General features: G+C 39.5%; 1 protein-coding gene across 2 annotated transcripts in view; it reads right to left on the bottom strand.

The window, feature by feature from the left end:
• adgrl1a (adhesion G protein-coupled receptor L1a) overlaps window positions 1-20,980 on the bottom strand; it is a 113,468-nt gene that overhangs the window by 26,442 nt on the left and 66,046 nt on the right. For both annotated transcript variants that reach the window (XM_084408633.1, XM_084408632.1), the window contains 10 exons: window positions 14,173-14,380; window positions 13,572-13,836; window positions 13,073-13,400; window positions 12,200-12,502; window positions 8,755-8,858; window positions 6,461-6,646; window positions 5,715-5,753; window positions 3,668-3,848; window positions 1,390-1,512; window positions 512-717 (listed from right to left, as the gene is read on the bottom strand). In XM_084408633.1, the coding sequence (XP_084264759.1) occupies window positions 512-717; window positions 1,390-1,512; window positions 3,668-3,848; window positions 5,715-5,753; window positions 6,461-6,646; window positions 8,755-8,858; window positions 12,200-12,502; window positions 13,073-13,400; window positions 13,572-13,836; window positions 14,173-14,380 (1,943 nt within the window). The remainder of the gene's footprint in view (window positions 1-511; window positions 718-1,389; window positions 1,513-3,667; window positions 3,849-5,714; window positions 5,754-6,460; window positions 6,647-8,754; window positions 8,859-12,199; window positions 12,503-13,072; window positions 13,401-13,571; window positions 13,837-14,172; window positions 14,381-20,980) is intronic.

Below are 20,980 nucleotides of genomic sequence, written 5' to 3'. Positions count from 1 at the left end.
CAGTCACAGTGTTGAATGAACTGAGGCTAGAGGATGGTGATTTCAGCTTACAAGTGTAGACAAAATGCCTGTACATTTTTATGCAAATCACACACGTGTTAAATGAAGGAGCTGTTTTGTTGTGTTGTTAGTTACTTCCTTAAAATAACAGTTTCTTTACAATTTGAGAAAAGTAGTTCACATATCATGTTTTTTTTTTTTTTATAATCCTCTTATGCTCATCAAGGCTGCAAATATTTGATAAGAAATACTGTACAAAAACTGACGCAAAACTTCTGAATGGTAGTGTACATTAAGTACTATGTTATGGTTTGAGGACAGGTGGCTTTAGGGGTAGTGATAATTAAATAATAATCATTGAGTTGAATGCAATTTTATTTTATTTTTTAATGATTTACACAGAAACTCGATATGCTGATGTTTAATGTAAGAGACCTCATGTGTAAGATTAGCTAATGCAAGATGGCTTTATAGTTTATTGCTTGTGTGTGTCTATGAGAGTTTAATGTACCTGTAAATGTCTAAGTGTGAACACCACAGGCTCGGTCAGAAACACTCGACTGGACTCCTTATTGATTGACGCCGCGATGACGTGTGAATTCACCGCCAAGCCCCGCCCACCAGGCCCCGCCTCCATTTCCATCTTCACGGTGGCGTTTTCAGTGGACAGGAACGGGCCCAGGTTCTTATACAGCACGAAAACCACTTTTACCTGGCCTGTATGGAGAAACACAGCACAAGAAAGAGAGTGGCAGGAGGATATGAATAACAACTAAGACGAAAAAGGGAGCGGTGGAGCGAGATGAGTGAAGGTTAAAATGATTTTGACTGGGAGGGGGTGAGTGAGTGATCAGGGGATAAAGGAATTTTAATATGGAGGGCAACGTAACATTCATCTCTTCAGCGTTCACTCACTCCGTTTCTTCCGTATGAATATTTCATGTGCGTTTGTTTCAATCATACTAATCTCGCTTCCCCCGCCCGACCTGCCTCCGCAGAGAAGCAGCGAACGAAGGCGTACCTTCAAAAAGAGGCAAAACGCAGGAGTGGCGGAAAAAGCGAAGAGTAGGAGAGATGATGGCGGGATAAGATGGTTAAGAGATGGAGGCGACAGGAAGGAGAGAAGCAGGAGAAAAGAGAGCTGAGATTGCTCCGTCAGCCTGAAAATGATAGTAATCTAGTCGCCTCTCGGGCTGTTCGATTAGGAGTGCCGTTAAGAAACCATCAGGGAAGAAATAGTCTCAGCGCTTTTGTTAATCTGATTAGGTTTATTATTATCAACTAATACCGGCGTAAACCAAAGTGGAAATTTGGCTAAGCTTCAGTGAAACTGCACGGGGAAGAGTGATGGGAGGGGGACGGAAGGAGAGAGATGCAGCTGTGACTGACCGTTACGGCTGTACTGTTTGAAGGTGGAAGCCGAGAGCTGGATGCTGCTGTCACTGGGACCGTTCTGAGGGAACGACAAATCCTGAGAATCCGTCTCTGTGTTCAACACACGCACCTCTAAATCTAAAGACACACAAAAAACACACACTTTGAGTGGTTGAACTGTAACGAAACAGAAAAAAAAAAAAACTTTAAAGGTTACAATAAAGCTACACATTTGGAAAAGTTAAAGCATGTTAACTACACTGAAGCTATTTTTATATTATATACACTACTGTTCAAAAGTTTGGGGTCATTAGGAATTAATACTTTTGTAGGATAGTACGAAATAAGTCAATACAAGTAAGTTTGCAACTAGGTCTAAATCTGTAACCAGTCCTTCTCAATCCACTCAGGATTCGAACCGGATCTCTGGTGTGGGAGGCGGGCATGCTAACAAAGACCCTTACACGTCAACTACCATTCTTTAGAGTATTAATAGACTGTCTGCTTAATATCTGCTAACACTTTATTTTGACGGTCCTCCAACAGATATTCAGATAGTCCTACTGATCGGATAGCTATATGATTTGTTAAAATGGTTCCATTTACACTTGGCTGCATAAATGTGTCAATTCCTGCACTATATGCAAATCCAACGGAGTTCACGTCAACGGAAGTAACAGATATGAGCTGCATTTGTTTATCATCAGCTAATTTTAAGATCAAAAACCGCAATAGAGAGAGCGGCATCAGCACTGGTAAGATCATTTGTGACCCTGGATCACAAAACCAGTCATAAGTCGCACGGGTATATTTGTGGCAATAGCCAACAATACATTGTATGGGTCAAAATGATCGATTTTTCTTTTATGCCAAAAATCATTAGGCTATTAAGTAAAGATCATGTTCCATGAAGATATTTAGTAAATTTCCTACTGTAAATATCTAAGACATTTATTTTTGTGAGTGAATGCACCATAATAGTGAACATAATTGGCCAACTGTTGTTGTATCTCGGCCAAATACTGTCCTAACAAACCATACACCAATTGAAAGCTTATTTATTCAGCTTTCATATGATGTATGAATCTCAATTTTAGAAAATTGACCCATGTGACTGGTTTTGTGGTCTCACTACTTTTAATGAAGATGATTGTGTTTTAAGCATCTGCGATTTACACTCAGTTTCATTGGTGGCAGTTTGCGCATTGGCTTGCTGAAGAGATACTCAGCGACTCATCTGTGGCGATGCGTGTTGCAGTATCACTGTCATATCTAGCAATAATAATAATAATAATAATATGTCATATAGTCTATAACACGCTCTCACACATTCATTTTTTTTTATTTTGAGAGGGATAAAATGTACATATGTGGTTTCAACAACCATACGCATTTACACAAACCTCCTCCCTGAAGTGGTTTAAGCGATCGGATTTAAATCCGTCTCGAAAGCGTTTCAGAGTGCATTTACACCTGGTCTTTCCTCGATCGGAGAGATATCTGATCAGAGAAAATACATGAAGTGACCAAGTGTAAACAGGCCCAAAGAATCCTGAAAGAAAGAAACGGATCTCGTTTTCCGCAAAAAATATTGAGCAGCTCAGCTGTTTTCAACATTGATAATAATAAGAAATATCTCTTGAACATCATATCATCATATTAGAATGTTTTGGAGTAATGGAGTAGACTGGAGTAATGATGCTGAAAATTCAGCTTTGATCAACTATATCTTAAAATATATTAACATAGAATATATTTATTTAACTTATAATAATATTTCACAATATGACTGTTTTAAAGTATTTTTGATCAAATAAATGTGGCCTCGGTGAGCATAAGAGACTTCTTTCAAAAATATAAAAAATCGTACCAACCCCAAACTTTTTAACAGTGGTGTAAATGTATTCAAACATACTAAATACATACTAAATACAATATCAAAACTAAACAGCAGTGAAAAAGTTAATAAATAGCAGTATTTAACACACAAAAAAAAATGTGCAGGGAACTGAGTAATGACTGCCGAATTAATATATCAATTAAATGAACTATTATAATGAATAATTCCCTATAACGAATCAGACTTCTCAATGCTACCTGAGGGTGAGACACCATTCTAGGATAGTGTGTTTGCTTGACTGAACAGCTGCAAACAGAGATGTAACATTAAGATGCGCTACACTGCTATTAAGTCACTCGGGAACGAATAGCTTGTTACCGGAAAAAAACACAATTCATGTTTTTGAAAGAGCCATCAATACTTTAATGTAGTTACACCGCAACAGAAACTCACCGACATTGGCAGCATGGTCTGAGAAGTGATTATTGTACATGTTGTTGGCCAACAGGAAGGCGCCTTTCTCCATGACGTCCAGTAGCATGGTGGCGGTGTGCGCCTGCTCCGTACTGTTCATGTCCTGCCATGACTCTAAAGCCTCGGCACGCAGGAGATTATCCACAGTCTGCACAACCGCCTGCGCACACATACACAAACAAACATACAGTGACACTTCATTATGATTCCATTTGACATCAAAGATCACAAAATATGACTCTCTGGGAATCTTATGTAACGGCTGGAATTTATTTCTACTAAGGAGCAACATCTTATAGGCCATTGTAAATGACACGAGTGCTAAAAGAAAGCCTTGGGCAAGACATACAGTATTATCATCTCTCTCTCTCTCGCACACACACGCACGCACTACAGATAAAATTAATCTGAGGTAGGCATATGCAATAAAAAATATGGATGGCACTTTCTATGAAGCCTGTATATGTTATGCATTATGAATGCAGTCATAATGCCACATTGTAATGCATTATATCTTTTCATTAAAAGTAACCGCCAATATAATATATTATAACAATTCCTGGTACCATTTTAAAAGTCCCCATGAAATCAAAACACACATTTTGCTCTATATGCGACTTCACTTTTAAACATTTTTACTTTTAGAAGATACACTGCCATTCAAAAGTTGGAGATTGAGTTTTTTAAAGTCTCTTATGCTCACCAAAGTGTCATTAAAAGTGATCAAAGCTGCATTTTTAACATCATTACTTTAGTCTTAAGTGTCACACGATCCTTCAGAAATCATTGTAATATGATGATTTGATTCTATTATAATACATTTTCTTATTATTATTAATGTTGAAAACAGTTGAAAGTAAAAAACATCTCAGGATTCTTTGATGAATAAAAAGTTCAAAAGAACAGCATTTATTCGAAGCTTTTTAAACATTATAAATCTTTACTTTCACATTTGATCAATGCAATACATCCTTGCTGAATTAAATGAATTCCTTGAAAAAATTACATAAATAAAATCGTACTGATCCCAAGCTTTTGAACAGAGACGTATATGCATTTAAAATGTACATCCTCTTAAAGGAAACTGAGCCGAAAATAAATAAATAAACGTTGCACCACATATGTTTGTCCAATCAAAATCTCCCAAGAATGAGAAATAATACCACCTGGAACTTGTTTCTTTAGAGTATTTTAGTACAGTAGCCCTTCAGGACCACAGCTGAACAGGCCGAATGTGTAATGAAATGCCCAGATACATAAGGAATTTTTTATGAATGTATATTAATATCTTTGAAAAGCATTTTATATACAGGCTTCCTAGAAAAATGCTCACAGTCAAGAGCAGGATAGGAGTCGAGCATCAGTATATGTGTGCAGTGTAACGGACAGGGTTCGAATTCAAGCACTTTCAAGGTCCATTTAAACGCTTTTTCCAGCACCTTACACCACCGTAAATTACATACCAATACATAGTCAAAATTATTATTTAGTATTTTTATCACATTAAAAGAGATAATGCCATAAACAGCCAAAATTGTTTTTCGTAATAGCAGAAGCATCAGATATTTAAGCATATCACAAGTTTTATTTTTCAAAATGTATCACTGTCAAAGTAGATAATGCCAATGAATAATACTTGTCATTATATAAATATTGCTTCCCAGATAATGTGGTTTTCAGGCTGTAAAACTGAAGTAATTTCAATAAAAACGAGGCATCCAAACAAGCGCGGAAATCAAAATGAAAACTCTGCCTACTTTTGCTCTGGTCAGCGTAGCGCAAATCGCTCTGTACCTGAAGGGCTACATTTTATTTCTCCATTTGATAAATTAACTATTCAGTCAGACAGACAGGTATTTGTTGTGAAAGAAATCCAGTTACAATTTCAAGCATTTTATCAAAAATGTAAGCACTTTTCAAACCTTGAAAACACAACATCAAAATTCAAGCATTTTCAAGGATTTCAAGCACCCTAAGACGAGATGCGAGAGATGAAGTGTCTCATACAGATAACACTGCACAATACCTGAACATAAGCCCGACAGGTCCTCTCTCGCTTCTGCCACTGCAAGACACAACAAAACAGCTTCAGTTACAATCACAAATTCATGTAGAAGAGTCATGTTCATCATCTGATTTTGAGTCAATTTATAATCTACTTTATTGGCTCTTACAGCCAACAACAGCAACCCACATAGACCTCGACCAAGCAAATAGATATAACAAACAATGTGATACAAACGAAAAAGTATTTCCGTGTTGAAATTATGTTTAATTATCTATGGAAAGCACAACTAATGATCTTCGCAACGGAAGTGAGTCAATCAATCGAAACTAACTTTAGCTGGACAATAATTTTATTCTAGAGCTGCTGTAAAGCCAATACAATCTCTGTTACTGTAATTTCCTATTATCACTGTTAAGCTACTTTGAAGCAATTCATATTGTTAAAAGTGCTATATAAATGAAGGTGACTTGACTTGACTTGAATGGATTAATCGGAAAAATAACCGACAGATTAATTGACTATCAAAATAATCGTTAGTTGCAGCCCTAATAATAACTTTTTTCAATTTATTTTTTATTGAAAATGAGCTACTAAAGCAATAAAAAGGGGGAAAGAAGTGAGGCAGAAATAGGTGTATGCCGAGCCTCTATTCATGTCAAGGCTATGAGTTGGGAGGGTACACCGATGTGGCAGCAAACAGAACATGAAGGGTTTGTTTAAAGGGCAAATGTGTGTGTGAGAGCGTGCATGCGTGCATTTGTCACCTTATTATAGTTCCTGGCAGCCGATTCCTTATTCCCGGGTCTGAGTGCTTGCAGCTGTGCGTCTAATATATCCAATAGCTGCTCGATGAGTCTGACAGAGGAACTGACATCACCGGCATGAATGCGGCCCTGCGTGTGGTTCACCAGCTCAGCAGCGATGTTTGCAGCATTCTCTCCGCTTTTTATCTACACAGTGAACACACACACACACACACACAGTCTGGTCTCTAAAGCTCAAACCCCTGCTGTGCGCTGTGGGGGTGTGAGCTGGGGGTTTCTGGGTTTATTCTGCTGAACGCACAGACAAAAGACAGCAAATCTTTAATGACTCTCTAAATCAAGCCATTATAAAAAAAACAAAAAGGGAAAAAACGAAAGCGTGAAACGTGATAAAATTACTCACTTGATTTGAAAGCAGAAACATATATGTCTGCAATTGCCCTGAAGCATCTTAACTTAACATTCAGTAAAAGAAAAATAACATATACCGTGTTTTTTAAGGTACTTGAAGATATATTAAAGGAGTCATAACCTAGTATTACATTGGATACCTACTGCTGTATTATAGTCTTTCAGGCCCTTCTAAAAAAGAAAAGTGGAAAAAAAATAAACACAGACCTACTTTTACCCTTATTTCTGAAGGCATTTTTGTCTCGTGAGATCAATGCGATGTTTTGGCTGTCGTGGACGCTCTATATGGCTCTGCACGCCAGTTGAAAGTGTTGTTGGGACAGCGTCATTAAAAATGAATTTCATCCACTGGTCCCTGATAGTTTCGTCCGATTTTGGGAGATAAAACACATTTACATGTTTTTTATGGCAATCAACCACAGAGCAAGTCCGGTGTGCACTCGGTTTCTCCATCTTTCTCGACTGAACTGAATATGAGGGGGAGAGGGGAAGGGGGGCTTCCTGCTGCGGTGTCCATATATGGTATATCCTACTACCTCATGACGTCAAGAGGGAGCTGAAATCAAAATCTCGTATTTGAGTGCGCGTGCACGCGCGCTGGTTTATTTACCCTGAGGTAAACAAACGCTTCACTTTTAAATATCGGCTTCCCGGCCAGTGTATAATCGTTAGTCGATCATAACATACATTGATTCTCGTGGAAAAGTGAAAATTGCAGGTTATGACTCCTTTAAAGTACACTACTGTATTACCATTAAAAAGAAACACATGCTGTTAGCATAGTACTGTGTACAGAAAAATAAAAAATCACCTAAATTTTATGTGAATGTTTTAATTAATTGTGAATCTTTGAAGAATGCAATTTATTTACTAAAGCCTTTTACAGTTGACAGTCCTTAATCATATTCTGTAAACAAAGAGTTCAGTCATTTACAGTAGTGACAACACCATTATAAAATCTGCATAATGTGTTTGCTAATAAGTGCAGGACAATGATAGATATGAAATCGCTAACATTACTTTGGTCAATTAAAAGAATAATGCAAAAAAAGGGGTTCAATTGTTGCCATCCATGCTTATAGCCTGATATGTCAAAATGTTGCTGTGTTTGTCTCCATGTCAATCATCACTGTATTCTGTACACACACAAAACTATACATTTAGGAAAAATGTTTTAGTATTATCTATATACTATTACATTTTTAATAAGCTTTTTATTTAATATCTTCATTATATTTGACATTTTTGTTTAAATTTCAGGCACTTTTGTGCTTTTGTCGATGTTATTAGTTTTTTAAATATTAATACTTACATTTTACTAATTTGTATAATTGATATTTTTTTTTATTTCCAGTTAGACATTTTAGTGTATTAACTTATATTAGAGAAGTGAGAACAAACCTGCAGTAAAGAGCAAACCATCAGTTAAATAGCTGGACTCATTTTTAATATGCAGTCTTAAAGTAACAGTCCATTAAGTCCATTTAATTTGACGGATCAAAGAAAAAGTGACTAATAAACAAAACTGTAACTTTTCGGTGCAGCAATTTTTGACTAATATATAGAAAGTAGACAACAGGGGAAAAAATGCCCAAAAATGTTATATGATGCCTTTAAAATAAAATTGCAAGTTTTGTAATATGTGAAAAGCAGAACAAACAGTCCTTGATGTGTAAGTGCAGTGTGACTTTCACCTGAGATGCTTTTAAACTCTCTTTTAGAACTAGATAGAATAGAGAGATTTTGTTCCAAATCATGTCAAAAGAATGACCCAGTGTGTGGTAATGTGAGCTGAGGCCGGAATGATAATAGCTGAGGTAGCGGACAGAGCAGAACAGGGAATGGGGGGGTCGGAGCAAGCTTTAACTTTTTAGTGGTCTCACCTTCTGGGCCACCTGGTTGACCCACGGCGAGGTGCAGTTACTTAGATCAGGGCCGCGAGGATTCCACAGCACAGGAGAGGATAGACACTGGAAGGAGGCAATGCCTGAAAATACAAAACCAGATGTTAGGAGGGAGAGGTCTTTTTATTTAGTAAAGGTGAACAGCATGGTTTCGAGAAAAAATAAGACTATATATATATATATACATATTTAAGGCCCTATTTTAACGATCTAAGCGCATGGTCTAAAGCGCACGGTGCAAGTGCACTTAGTCTGAATCCACTTTTGCTAGTTTAACGACGGGAAAAATGGTCGGCGCACCCGGCGCATGGTCTAAAAGGATTGTCACTATTCTCTTAATGAGTAATGGGTGTGTTTTAAGCATAACGTGCAATAAACCAATCAGACACTCATCTCCCATTCCCTTTAAAAGCCAGTTGCGCTCGCGCCATGGCGGATTGCTATTTACATTGCGGAATTTGCAAGCGGAAAGACTGAACGCGTCTCCAGAGAGGAAACGGATATGCTTGTGCACGAGGTTAAAGCGTGCAAGCGGACAATCTACGGGACAAGCCAGATTCCACCACATCTTTATGTAGACAATATTAATCTTTTACATTGTAATCCTTTTATTTCTAATATTTGGCATGTTTGTGTGCTGCTGCGCGTCCATGTGTGTGTAATAAGCTGAGTGTACGCGCGTTGTGGAACCGCCTATAGGCACATATTACTAACGCGCCCTTTAAATAACAAAGAAAAATACTGCGCCATTGATTTTAGACTAGGTTTTTGTTGGTCAATGGAGCAGTCTATTTCAGTTGCCTCAAAATAGCAACGCGCCAACAATGTGCCTGAACACACCTCGTTTTCAGACCAGCGCGCCCATGGGCGAACAAATGGGCGCAAATGCATTTGCTATTTAAACAATGTGATGTAGGACGTGAAAAAAGAGATAACTGCGTCGGGCTGAAACTAGCAAAAAACACTTGTGTCACACCTGGCACCGCATTGCACCGGATGTATCATAGGGCTCATACAATATATATAATATAAATCTTGAGTTACCGTGGAAAGTAAGAAAGAGCGACAGTGCTATTCAGAGCTTCACTGTGAAACCTTGCACGAAAAACACTTTTTTTTTCTGTGGAAATGAGCTTGCTGACACATGAACGCCATGGCAAACTCTTGCACACACTTGTGTAAGATCACACACCAGGCACGGCCATCCCATCAGCACTTCTGAATGCTGAGAAAACACCTTGAGGGAGACACCTTCTGCCACTCCTCATTTTCAGTTAAGTTGGGCTGTTTAGTTAGCTGAGTTCACAGAGAGGACAACATGCTGGGATCAAACAAACGGCAGGCCTTTCCAGCAACCAAAACACAAAAAAGCTCAAAAGAAGAGAGGGAGGAAGAGAAAAAATGAGAGAGGAAAAGCTATGGAGGAGTGAAGCAGCACTACAGCAGCTACAGCAAGATCAGAGACACCGGGAGTTTTCCTTCCCTCGCTTTCTCTCTCTCTCTCTCTCTCTCACTCTCAGCTGCTGTCTGCTTTTCTCTCCTCTCCACTCCTTCATCCACTATAGATTGGCTTTGAAGGATCTGCCAGGATTCACCAATTAAAGCCGCTGCTAATTTAACTTGTCTGTCATTTCAGTGATGGGAAAAAAGGTGACAGAAGAAAGACAGCATTCTGTCGGTGGTTAGGAGAGAGAGATGCTAACAGAGGGAGGAGACGCTTTTCTCCCACGACAATAAAGAGGCATTTGATGCAGCAGTTGTATAGAGAAGTGTGGGGGGGGGGGGGGGGGGGGGGGGGGGTTGTCGTCTGTACTCTGTCTAGCGGCTCATTTTCGGAAGTTTCGCAGGGATAACCCTTGCTGAGTTTGAAGATCACTCTTTCATTTGCAAGGGACTGCCTTTTATCTATGACTCCCAAGAGGACCTGCCAGCTGGAGAGGATATTGAGATGAGGAGGAAAAGGAAGCAAGCTCTCCATACAAAGAAATGGGCGTATACACATAGATGTGTACATAAACTGTGACATATACTATAAACCAGTAGACCAAACAAAATAAACACTTCTCTGAAAAGCCGTCTCCACAAACATCGCGTGACCTTTATGTCATAAACCTCATGCGCCCTTCCTTCCTATAAAGCTGTGATTCTTTCTGACATTACATCATGTTGTAATCAAGTGCAACACGCTGAAACATCAAACAGCACATTCAGAGACAGAGACATTCTGCTGTAATGTTTTTACCCTGGTAGATATCCGTGCAACTATCAGTGGGTGGAACAATTTTTGTATAGAATTTCCAGCAAAAATAACTATATTGTTATATATATACGTTTATAATGATGTAAAATAATTTGATTTTGAGTCTGTGTTATTACCAGTTGTGATCTCGTCACTTGAAATGAAGTGACAAGGTCACAACTGACAAGAACAAGGACTCAGATTGCCATAGAAGAGATAAGTGATGTCGCATTGGATTGTCCCACCCATAGCAACAAGTATTTGGTCAAAAAGCCTCCTCCACATTGCTGTTTAACTATAGCTGTATATTAGATATGTTCTGATGGGCTGTGATTTTGGGTTACATTGGATTTTGATGGTCAACTTTAGACATTATACTAACTGTAATTAACTTGCCAACTAAAAGTCAACTAACTATCATTAGAGTATTAGTAGATTGTAGTAGACTGTTTGGTTAGGGTTAGGTTTCAGGTAAGTAGAATAAGTTGAACTTACATGTAGTTGTAAAGTTACTTATAGTTCATAGAATGTCTGTTGAGGAGCATCAAAATAAAGTGTTAGCAGATATTAAGCAGATAGTCTACTAATACTCTAATGAGAGTTAGGTGACATGTAGTTGCAAAGTTACTTGTAGATAGTAGAATGTGTAAAGTGGACCATGGAAATAGTGTTACCTGATTTTGTGGCTACATCCAGCATTTTTACAGACAATTTTCAATCATGCAAAACTAGTCACATGACACCCGGTTAGGGCACCCCCCCACATTCCACCACAAGACACTTTCACACATGAAGCCTGGTAAACTTCATCATCACATCAGCATCAAAATGCAATTAAACTTGATGTCATTTGCCTGGATAGAACATAATTAGAGAAATGTAATTTTCATGTGCTGCTTGTGTCCGGTATAGACAGGATGTTTAACAATTGGAGCATCATAACCTTGTACATGCTCAAATGATTTACTTTATGGCTTTGTTCACACTTACCATTGAAAAAGAACTCCACCACTTATGTTAATACTTCTCATCCTAAGAAATTCCTAGACCTGTATTTCCCAAAATGTCCTGTTCACATGTGACCTCTAATTGAAAAAGCCATTCATTTTATGCAAAGGGCTGCATTTGTGAAAGCATCTAAACTTATAATCTCTCAACAAACAGTCACTATCATCTAAAACTCACCCAATGATCCTTTAGGGCACGGCCTGTCTACGGTCTCCCCCCTCTGGGTGGCGGGCCACTGCACCCCTCGGGAGACTCTGGCTTCGCACACTTGGAGCTCAGGGCCCTGGGGTGGGACGCGCAAGGGTCTGCGCGTCACCGGTACGGTGGCGGTGATAGGTCGCAGATCTGGCGCCTTGTTGATGGCCCCTATCGGGTGAGAGGTGGGGGGAAGAGGTCGTATGGTTGAGGGGATGGAGCTGGAAGTGACGGGTCTTGCTGTGGTGGTGGTGCTGCTGCTCATCTGGGTGGTGACGAGAGGACCTGAGAGCAAGAGAGAACGACAGACAGGAATGCAAAGAAAATTGAAACTGAGGCAACAAGAGAGTAATAGGCAGAGAAGCAGATTCCGAACACCTACGGAGTCAGCGAGAATGTCGGCAGATGTTTGATGAAGATGAAAAAAGAAGACAAAATAGAAGAAAATAAATCCTAAACGTTTGATGTGTCTTGCAAAAGGAATATGAGACGGTTGGTAAGAATGTAACTAAAGCAGCAGGAGCATTTGGTAGTCTTTAATGCATGACTATATGTTCACACAGTCCCCCTGAGAACTGGATAGCGTGAAATACAGGAGGAGAACGAGAGATGGAGGGAGAGAGATAGAGAAAGAAAGACAGACAGAGAATGTTCATGGCAAGAAGATGAGAATGAATAATTGATTAGAAATCTTTTTCTGATCTGACAAAACACTAATGACCACAGCTAATTAAACCATAAAGACAATGTATTGAAGACACAGAGGGGAACACTAACAGAACGTTGACACTTAACAGATCAAACTGTCTGTTAGCCTCTGCCTCCCGCTGATCTCGCTCTTTCTCTGTCACTTACCAGCAGTGGGATCCGGTGGCCCGAACTCCAGGGGGTAGCGCACAACATTGTAGTTATTCCAGACGTAAAGTTGATTGTCTCTTGGGTTGTAGTCCACAGAGGACACATACTGGTAGGGGTTGGGGAAGGGAATGTGGACAGACTCTTCCCGGGCTCGATTGGTGTTGTACGCGTACAGCACCAGATCTCCACCCGCTTCACTGTCATCATCCTGATAAACAGAACGCACGGCATACAAAACACCACACGCCATGAAGGCGTTGGATGCCAGTCGCTTATCGAAGCTGGTCTCCCAGGTTCCTTCGAAGCGTAGGGTGTAAGGGTTAACCTGAAAGACAGTGAAAAGAAAAGGATTCAGATTGTAATTGTGTTCGTTGGATACAACAAAACAATTTGATTACTCCACATCTGGAAAATGGAAGATAGCTACAAATGTAACCGTAATTCTGATCTCAGCTGAAATCCAATATCTTAAATTGGACTGTTCAGTGACACTGACCTGACTGACCACCAATCGTCCATTGTTGGCTTCGGTAGCGTAGATGACCCATAGACCGTTTTCATCCACTGCTAGGTCAATATCAGACTTGCCCCCCCAGCGGTATGGTGAGGTGTCATGGTAGTTGGCATTATTGACTATGGCTTCTCCACTCTTGATACGTGTGCGCAAGTCGTATTTCACAATATTGCGTGTACGTTCCTTGTTGTAAAAAACAGCACCATCATACACGACAAAGCCTGTTCCATCCACACGATTTGGCAGCCTGTGGGAGAAGAGTGCTTTATTTGAGATGACTTGCCATACATGAAAAACTCTATAATTTCTGACATGTTTTATAAACATGATCTGAAATCAGGAGTCTACATTCTTATATACTTGTCAAGGAATGATATGGAAAAACAATATGCTAAACTGAAATGTAATCAATATATAATGTAAAATCAAGAAGAAACTCAAGAACCCTTCTTAAAAACCCAAGAACTCTAAACAACAAAAGCACTTTGCTGAACGTAAGTTTCTTTTTAAAAGAATCATTATTTTGTAGACTGTACACAGGGATGGTTATTGGTTGTAGACCCAAGCTGTTGTCCTCACTCACTTGTAGGTGGTTGTGGCTCGATTCTGCTTGAAGTCTTCCCATGAAGCATACTCGTACAACATGTCAGTGCGGTACGGAGTCCAGGGCATGACGTAAAGACGGTCACCAGACTGCAGGGGATCCTTACACCATGCCCCCGACTGATGCTCCGCCTCCTGCAGCAAACTTGCTGCCTGCACCCTTAATAGAGTCCCAGGACATACAAAGACTGGAGATGTGGAAGAGAGAGAGAGAGAGAGCAGAAGTGAGAGAGAAAGGGGGAGAAAGAGAGGGAGAGATGAAATAACAAGGAGGGGACAGCAAGAATTCACAGAATGATGGTGTGATAGGATTAAAAAGAGGAGAAATTTGATGGGAAGACAAATGGAGAAATGGAGGATAAAGGAAGAAGGGGAGTTGGTTTGAGGCCATGAGGGATGATAATATGAAAGAGAATGAGGCAGCAAGAAAGAGGAAGAGAGAAATGGGAGAGAGGACATGAGATAAATGACCATTCTTCTAATGAAAGAGTGTTAATGTTCATTAGTCAAGTATCTGCACACCGGACTAAAGGCTGGTGAGGGGAGATGACACAATCCTGGCTGCTTGTGCTCATATATTGCTGGGAATAATTTTTTAAACCCTGCCCCACTTCATCTTCCCTGCTGGAAAATCACCAGCTTCTGATGGTAACTGATTTTACATTGTTTCAAGATTGACCAATCATTTGTGGTCATTAACCGGTCTAAATTGGAATAGACGGTTTGTTAGCTGGACTTCTGACTGGTGTCCCTGGTTTCAAGCTGCTAGACCATCTTTGTCAAGCTGGTCAGAGCTGGTAAACCACATTGGAATTGCAGCAAGTCTGTTGGCCTGTTCCACCAGGAGGGAAACCAGGTTCTGATGCTAACTGATTTCAAATTGTTTAAGCCAGACCAAGTTGATAATGTATGGTCATTAGCTGGTCCAAGCTGGTCTAGATTGTTTAGCGCAGTGTTTTCCAACCATAGTCCTGGATTATCCAGAACAGTACACATTTTGGATGTCACCTTTACCTAACTCTATTTCAGGTCTTGGAGTCACTCCCAAGAACTGAGTTGAATCAGGTGTTTTGGATTAGAGAGTCAAAATGTGCAGCGTTTAGGGGTAGCCCATGACCAGAGATGGAAAACAGTGATTCAGCAGATGCACCATCACCGAATGGACCTGATTTAAACTCGGTAGACCGTCTTGAACAAGAAAGTTAGACCTAGTAGATCACTTAATCCAGCAACAAATCAGCCTGTCCACCTTCAACTGGTATGTCACTGAATTTCCAGCAGGGTTTTCTTACATCAATAGCCCAATTGGTACCCGCAGTCTCCCTTTAAATATATATGTGAACACATGGGCTGTTGGGTAATATTGCACTGGGAAGTCCACACCAGTGCAGGGAGGCTCTGCAAAAGTAAGCACTGAGGGTACCTAGTAGTCTTAAAGGGACCACGCATTGTGACCCTTTTGAAACCTAAAATGACCAGTGGACTACTCTATTATCTATAGAAAACTAATGTAAGCCACATTAAGTGTGCCATTTGAGACTGGGCCTCTGTATAAAGTTGGTATTTGCTCTGACACAAAGGACTGCTGTAATGTCAAAATGTTTTTTTTTTTATTATTATTATTTTTTTTTATGTTGAATAAGGACGAATGTTGGGATGCCAGTCATGTACAAAAACAACTGCAGTGCTCAACTTTTATGTGCTAGGTGTACTTGTTCAAGACACACACACACACACACACACACACACACACACACACATACACACACCAATCTGTATCTATGTATCTCTGTACTCTGAACAAGGTCGTTCACCTGGGATTGGTGTGAATTAGCTGGCTGACGCAGTTTCTCACTCTCAGACTGAGAAGGTATTGGACCTGAGAGAATATAGCTACTGCTTGGGGGTGTGGGGAAAGGGAGCTGGGGGTGTCTTTGGAAAAAGAAAGCAGACATCATCAGTACTGTGATGTCACAAGGGACAGCTGTGAGGGGGGGTTAGCTAGTGGGGTTTTCCTGCCATAGGCTATGTGTGTCCCAGACAGCCAGTACTTACTGTTGCTACACAGTCACACACATATCCACCAAAAATGAGAAACTGAAAGACAAACTGAAATGATTTTTGTAATTAGTAAATTATACACATGAACACAGAGACACACATCCATGCACACCACATTACAGATAATAGTTATAATTTGGTCAATAGCTATATAAATGCATTCAGGTTAAGATAAATTCGTTTTTAACCTATCAAGTGCAGTCTTCATCCTTTAGGAGCAGTAAACAATCCCATAATCATAATGTGGAAGAAATAAGCACTAACTCCTCTTAGAAATGCCCTGCTAAGAAAATGAGTATAGCTTCACCATTTTGGTGCTAGGTGCTAATCTCAACAAACTTCATAACTAACCTGACCAGCATTACTGTCTCGCTCAGTCAGATTAACCAGAAAGATCATGTTGTACGAATAGTTTCACCAACTGGTAAACTGCATGGCTATGGTCCAAGCTAGTCAAGGTAGTTTAGATTGGGTTTCTCAACCCTGTTCCTGAAGTCACATCAACAGTACACATTTTGTCACATTAGCCTAAATCTAATCTGACCCATCCATTTCAGGTCTTGGAGTTTATAAGTAGCTGATGATTAAACCAGGTGTGGTTGATTAGGAAAAGTTCGAAAACATGTACTGTTGGTGTGCCTCCAGGAACAGGGTTGGGAAACACTGGTTTAGATAGTCAGAGAACCTGCTTTTGCCCTGGTAGACCATCTTGGTCAAGATGATAAACAGCTTTCAACCTTAAGGTGCTGAAGCTGGTTTTTGTAGCATGATAGTTGGTTTCATGTTCTAAAAATAAAAACAGACTGATCACCGTAAGATGGTATGACCTTTTTTTTCCAGCAGAGTCTTCCTAGGTTAATGTCTGAATATGGCATTTACGTGAATACAAAGTTATGTCAAACTGGGCAAATATTAGAATGCAAGTTGTGTACAAAAGACACTTGCAACTTTCACACATGTGCTGGTGATCACAACAGACTAGCTTACACAATCTTGGTCAATCAACTTTACCAGAAAGATCAATAACCATCATCCAGCTTCACCAACATAGTTTTGCTGTTAAACAATATGGCTATGCTTATCCTCACACTATGCCAGACCTAACCAGCATAAAGCAGCTTGTGTTAAGCAGCAAGGTGGTTTAAATTCCACTTTTTCTCTACAGGTCCAAATTCAATACAGTGGAATTTAAACCACCTCTGTCTGACAATTTCTCATCAAAATACAAAGACAATCCTATTACATCCACCAGTATTTAGACTACTAATACCATTTGTCACTGAAAAATGCCAATTTAAAAGAAGAACTTTGAAGAGGAGCAAACAAATCAGAATCTCTTAACTAAAGCATATTAATAGACTCATCTAAGAGCAAGGAGGCAGTGCCTTCCTGAGAGGAGCGGCAACACACTATATTGACCTGTTCTATATGGGTGACCCATAAAACAAAGAACGAGTACCCTCAGTTTCAAAGGAAATTGGGACAAATGCAACATCAGACACACACAAGCACACGCTTTCCCCAAACAGTCATTGAACAGAACAGGCTAAGAGGGGTCGTTCCTATATAGACAGTGAGTCAGAGTCTATGGAGGGAGTAATATTTGAGCCTAGCACATCGGGTTGAAAACTCCATACCGTGTCACAGGGTTAAAGCTTTCTTTATGCAGTATTAATGCCAGGGGCTGTAATCTAGGTTACACAGAGAAAAGCTCCCGGAGGCCTGTCCAAGTGTCTGCTCAACTACATGGAGGGCGATACAAGCAACACACACACACACACACGCCCTGCATCGACTCCAGCTGCTGTGCTGTCAACGTTCAAGCGATTGCTATCCACAAACAGCTCAGCATGCTCTAATTTAAGATAAAGGCTTTGGCTCTCTCTTTCTAGATGTGACCTGAGCTTCTTTATTTCCTTTATTAAGGATGTAACAAAGGGCTTATTATGGTGAATATGATAATTACAGAGGCTCGAGATAGGAATGAGTGTGTGTGTGTGTGTGGAACTTTTCAGTCCACAGAAACACATACTCCCACACACACAGTGTGACCTGAGAGAATTCATTAAACCCGACCTGTGCTCTCTGGCAGCTCAGTTCCCTACTGTATACTGAGCTCTGGTTCGCTCTCTTTCTTAAACAAGAATTTTAACACAATCCTATACCAAACTATTGGAAAAATGACCAACACGCAGTGTGCAATTATCCTTGTCAATCTACACCAGGCTGAGGTCACTATACCGCTCTCACCTCGATATCTTGTGGCGTTCACTGCAAAATCAATGTCCTGGTAAGTCACACTTACCTAGGACTGAAACCAACTCCCTACTGTTTAAACCCTGAGTAAGAAGAGAATTAGCACCTCCATCTCTATGAAACACTAAAAGACCCAACATGGGCTGGGCTTCTGTGTGCTGTCGTTCATAGTGCTAGAGATTTTTACCTATATAGACAGAACTATTATTAAAATTATAGCTGTTTTCAGTCACCTTTACTGTTCCCTTTATCCACCCTTAGGACAGAAAGAAATATCACAAAAGACATCTCTTTATCATCTCAATTTTGTCTCCTAGTCCAGTGGTCTTCAACTGGTTTGGCCATGGGACCCACATTTTCCCATGGTCATTAAGTCGTGACACAATTTTTTTATATATACATTTTAAAATTGGATCTAATTCCTACTTCCTAAAGCATCCCACTTTACTTAACATACACATAAACAGTAAGAGTATGACTAACACTGATGAATAAACAGTATAAGGTAAGGCTATTAAGTAGGCCAAACAGTCTACAAAGTGAATAGAATGAACATCCTACCCACACGCAAACCCTTCCCAGCTAACACATGAAGTACCAGTTACATTGAAGCTATAATATGTAATTTTATCGCGCTAGGGGTCGATAACCTCTTACAATAACAAAGGTGTAAATTGATGACGCAGTGAATAAGCAAAATTATGGAACTTGTCGTCATACCGATGGATCTATTAATGTTTATGGGAAATAATGTTTATGGATAAGTGAATACATTCATGTTTTTTAACATGACTGTGTTGTGAAGCAGGTCGTGATTGCTTATGAGAGACAGATATCAGCGCCACACGCGAGTCCCACGGATATAAAGGAATGAGGACATTTCATTCTACCAAACTACCCTCAAGTGCTGAATTACTACTCATATGGGTCAGTTTATGTAACAAATTAAAATTGTGAGGTAACGCAGCGCTGTTTCACTTGGTCTACACTAGGGATGCACCGATACCACTTTTTTTCAGATCAAGTACAAGTACAAGTACTTACATTACTTACTTAGTAAGTACATTAAGTACTTACTTGCCGATACCAAGTACCGATGTGAGTACTTAATAATACCATACAGTTCTTCTAACGATGTTTTATTTTCATTAGATGTTTTTCACTTTCTGACTGTAATAAAGTAAATACAACTTGTAAATTCAAATTGCTTGTGTTAAAGGAGCTATTTCTCACCCCTACTCTTGACAATTTAGCAGAGCATAGTTTGCAGTCTGCTCTACTTTAATCATCATCGCTTATCCTTAAATATCTCCAAACGGCTGACATTACTCCTCCGACTATCTGCTCAACTGACAAGAGGTTAGGCTAATGTCTCGTTGCCATAAGGGGCCGTTCACATATCGCAACACAGTCGCGATGCGCATGCATTTTTAGACGCGATATGTGAATGGCCCCTTAAAGTGGTATCGGGTGCGGTTGTATCGGGGTAGTTTTACGAGTACGAGTACATGAGCACAGTATCAGAATGACATCCGAGTACTGGTATCGGTATCAGTGCATCCCTAGTCTACACTATCATACTAAACTGCATCTGAGTTTGTTGAAAGTTTGTAATTGAAAGAATTTTTGTTTAAAATATTGTACCTACTTTTTGATAATTTCATGACTTACTAATTGACAATGTAACTATGTTGTTGCATGCTTGTATTTTCTTTTGCTCTTTATACAGTACATATATTTGGTGAAGTGATATACAGCGAGCGCAGTTAAAGAGTGCACTACAAGCACAGTTTAACATCTGACTGGACAGGAACGTTTTTATTTAGTAACAAGTTACGAAAATGACATTAGAATAATGACACTGACAAATAGCCTGAAAACATCTAATCTGACCGCAGATGCTGAATCAGGCCAACATGTTTTTCTCAGCCACTCTTTAATTAAAATGCATCTGACAGAAGAGTCAACAGCTTTCATGCATGTCTTTCAAAATAAAAGTCTCGATTCAAAACAAACATTTAGAATTACGTTTTATTGCTGTTGTTGTTTCTTTGACTGCACACTTTCCACAACCCACTCAAAACGTCTAGCGACCCACCAGTTTAGAAACACTGTCCTAGAAAGTAATTAGATGAAATGGAGACATCTGTTTAAGGATTCGACTTTTTTTACTTGAACAAAATAACTCAGAAATCTCACGTGTCTATAGCTTATACAGTTCAGACATCTCAATAATGTCTCAAACTGTGCTCAGATACCAAAGTAAAATAAATATGAATTCAAACATTTCTGATCCAATATCTGAAAGTTATCCACATTCATTTTTAGCTTCATACTGATACTGTTTGTGCACAATTGTCTCATTTATGTCTATTATTTTAGAAGAAACCTCGGAAATGAAGTTTCCATAACTGATACAAGATACATAACTGAAAACTTAATCAAAAAGCGAAAATTCTATCATCATTTAG

Source organism: Rutilus rutilus, assembly GCF_951802725.1.
Source record: "Rutilus rutilus genome assembly, chromosome: 1".
Taxonomy (NCBI): Eukaryota; Metazoa; Chordata; class Actinopteri; order Cypriniformes; family Leuciscidae; genus Rutilus; species Rutilus rutilus.
The sequence above is the reverse complement of the archived record's forward strand: the minus strand, read 5'-3'. Positions and strand labels throughout refer to the sequence as shown.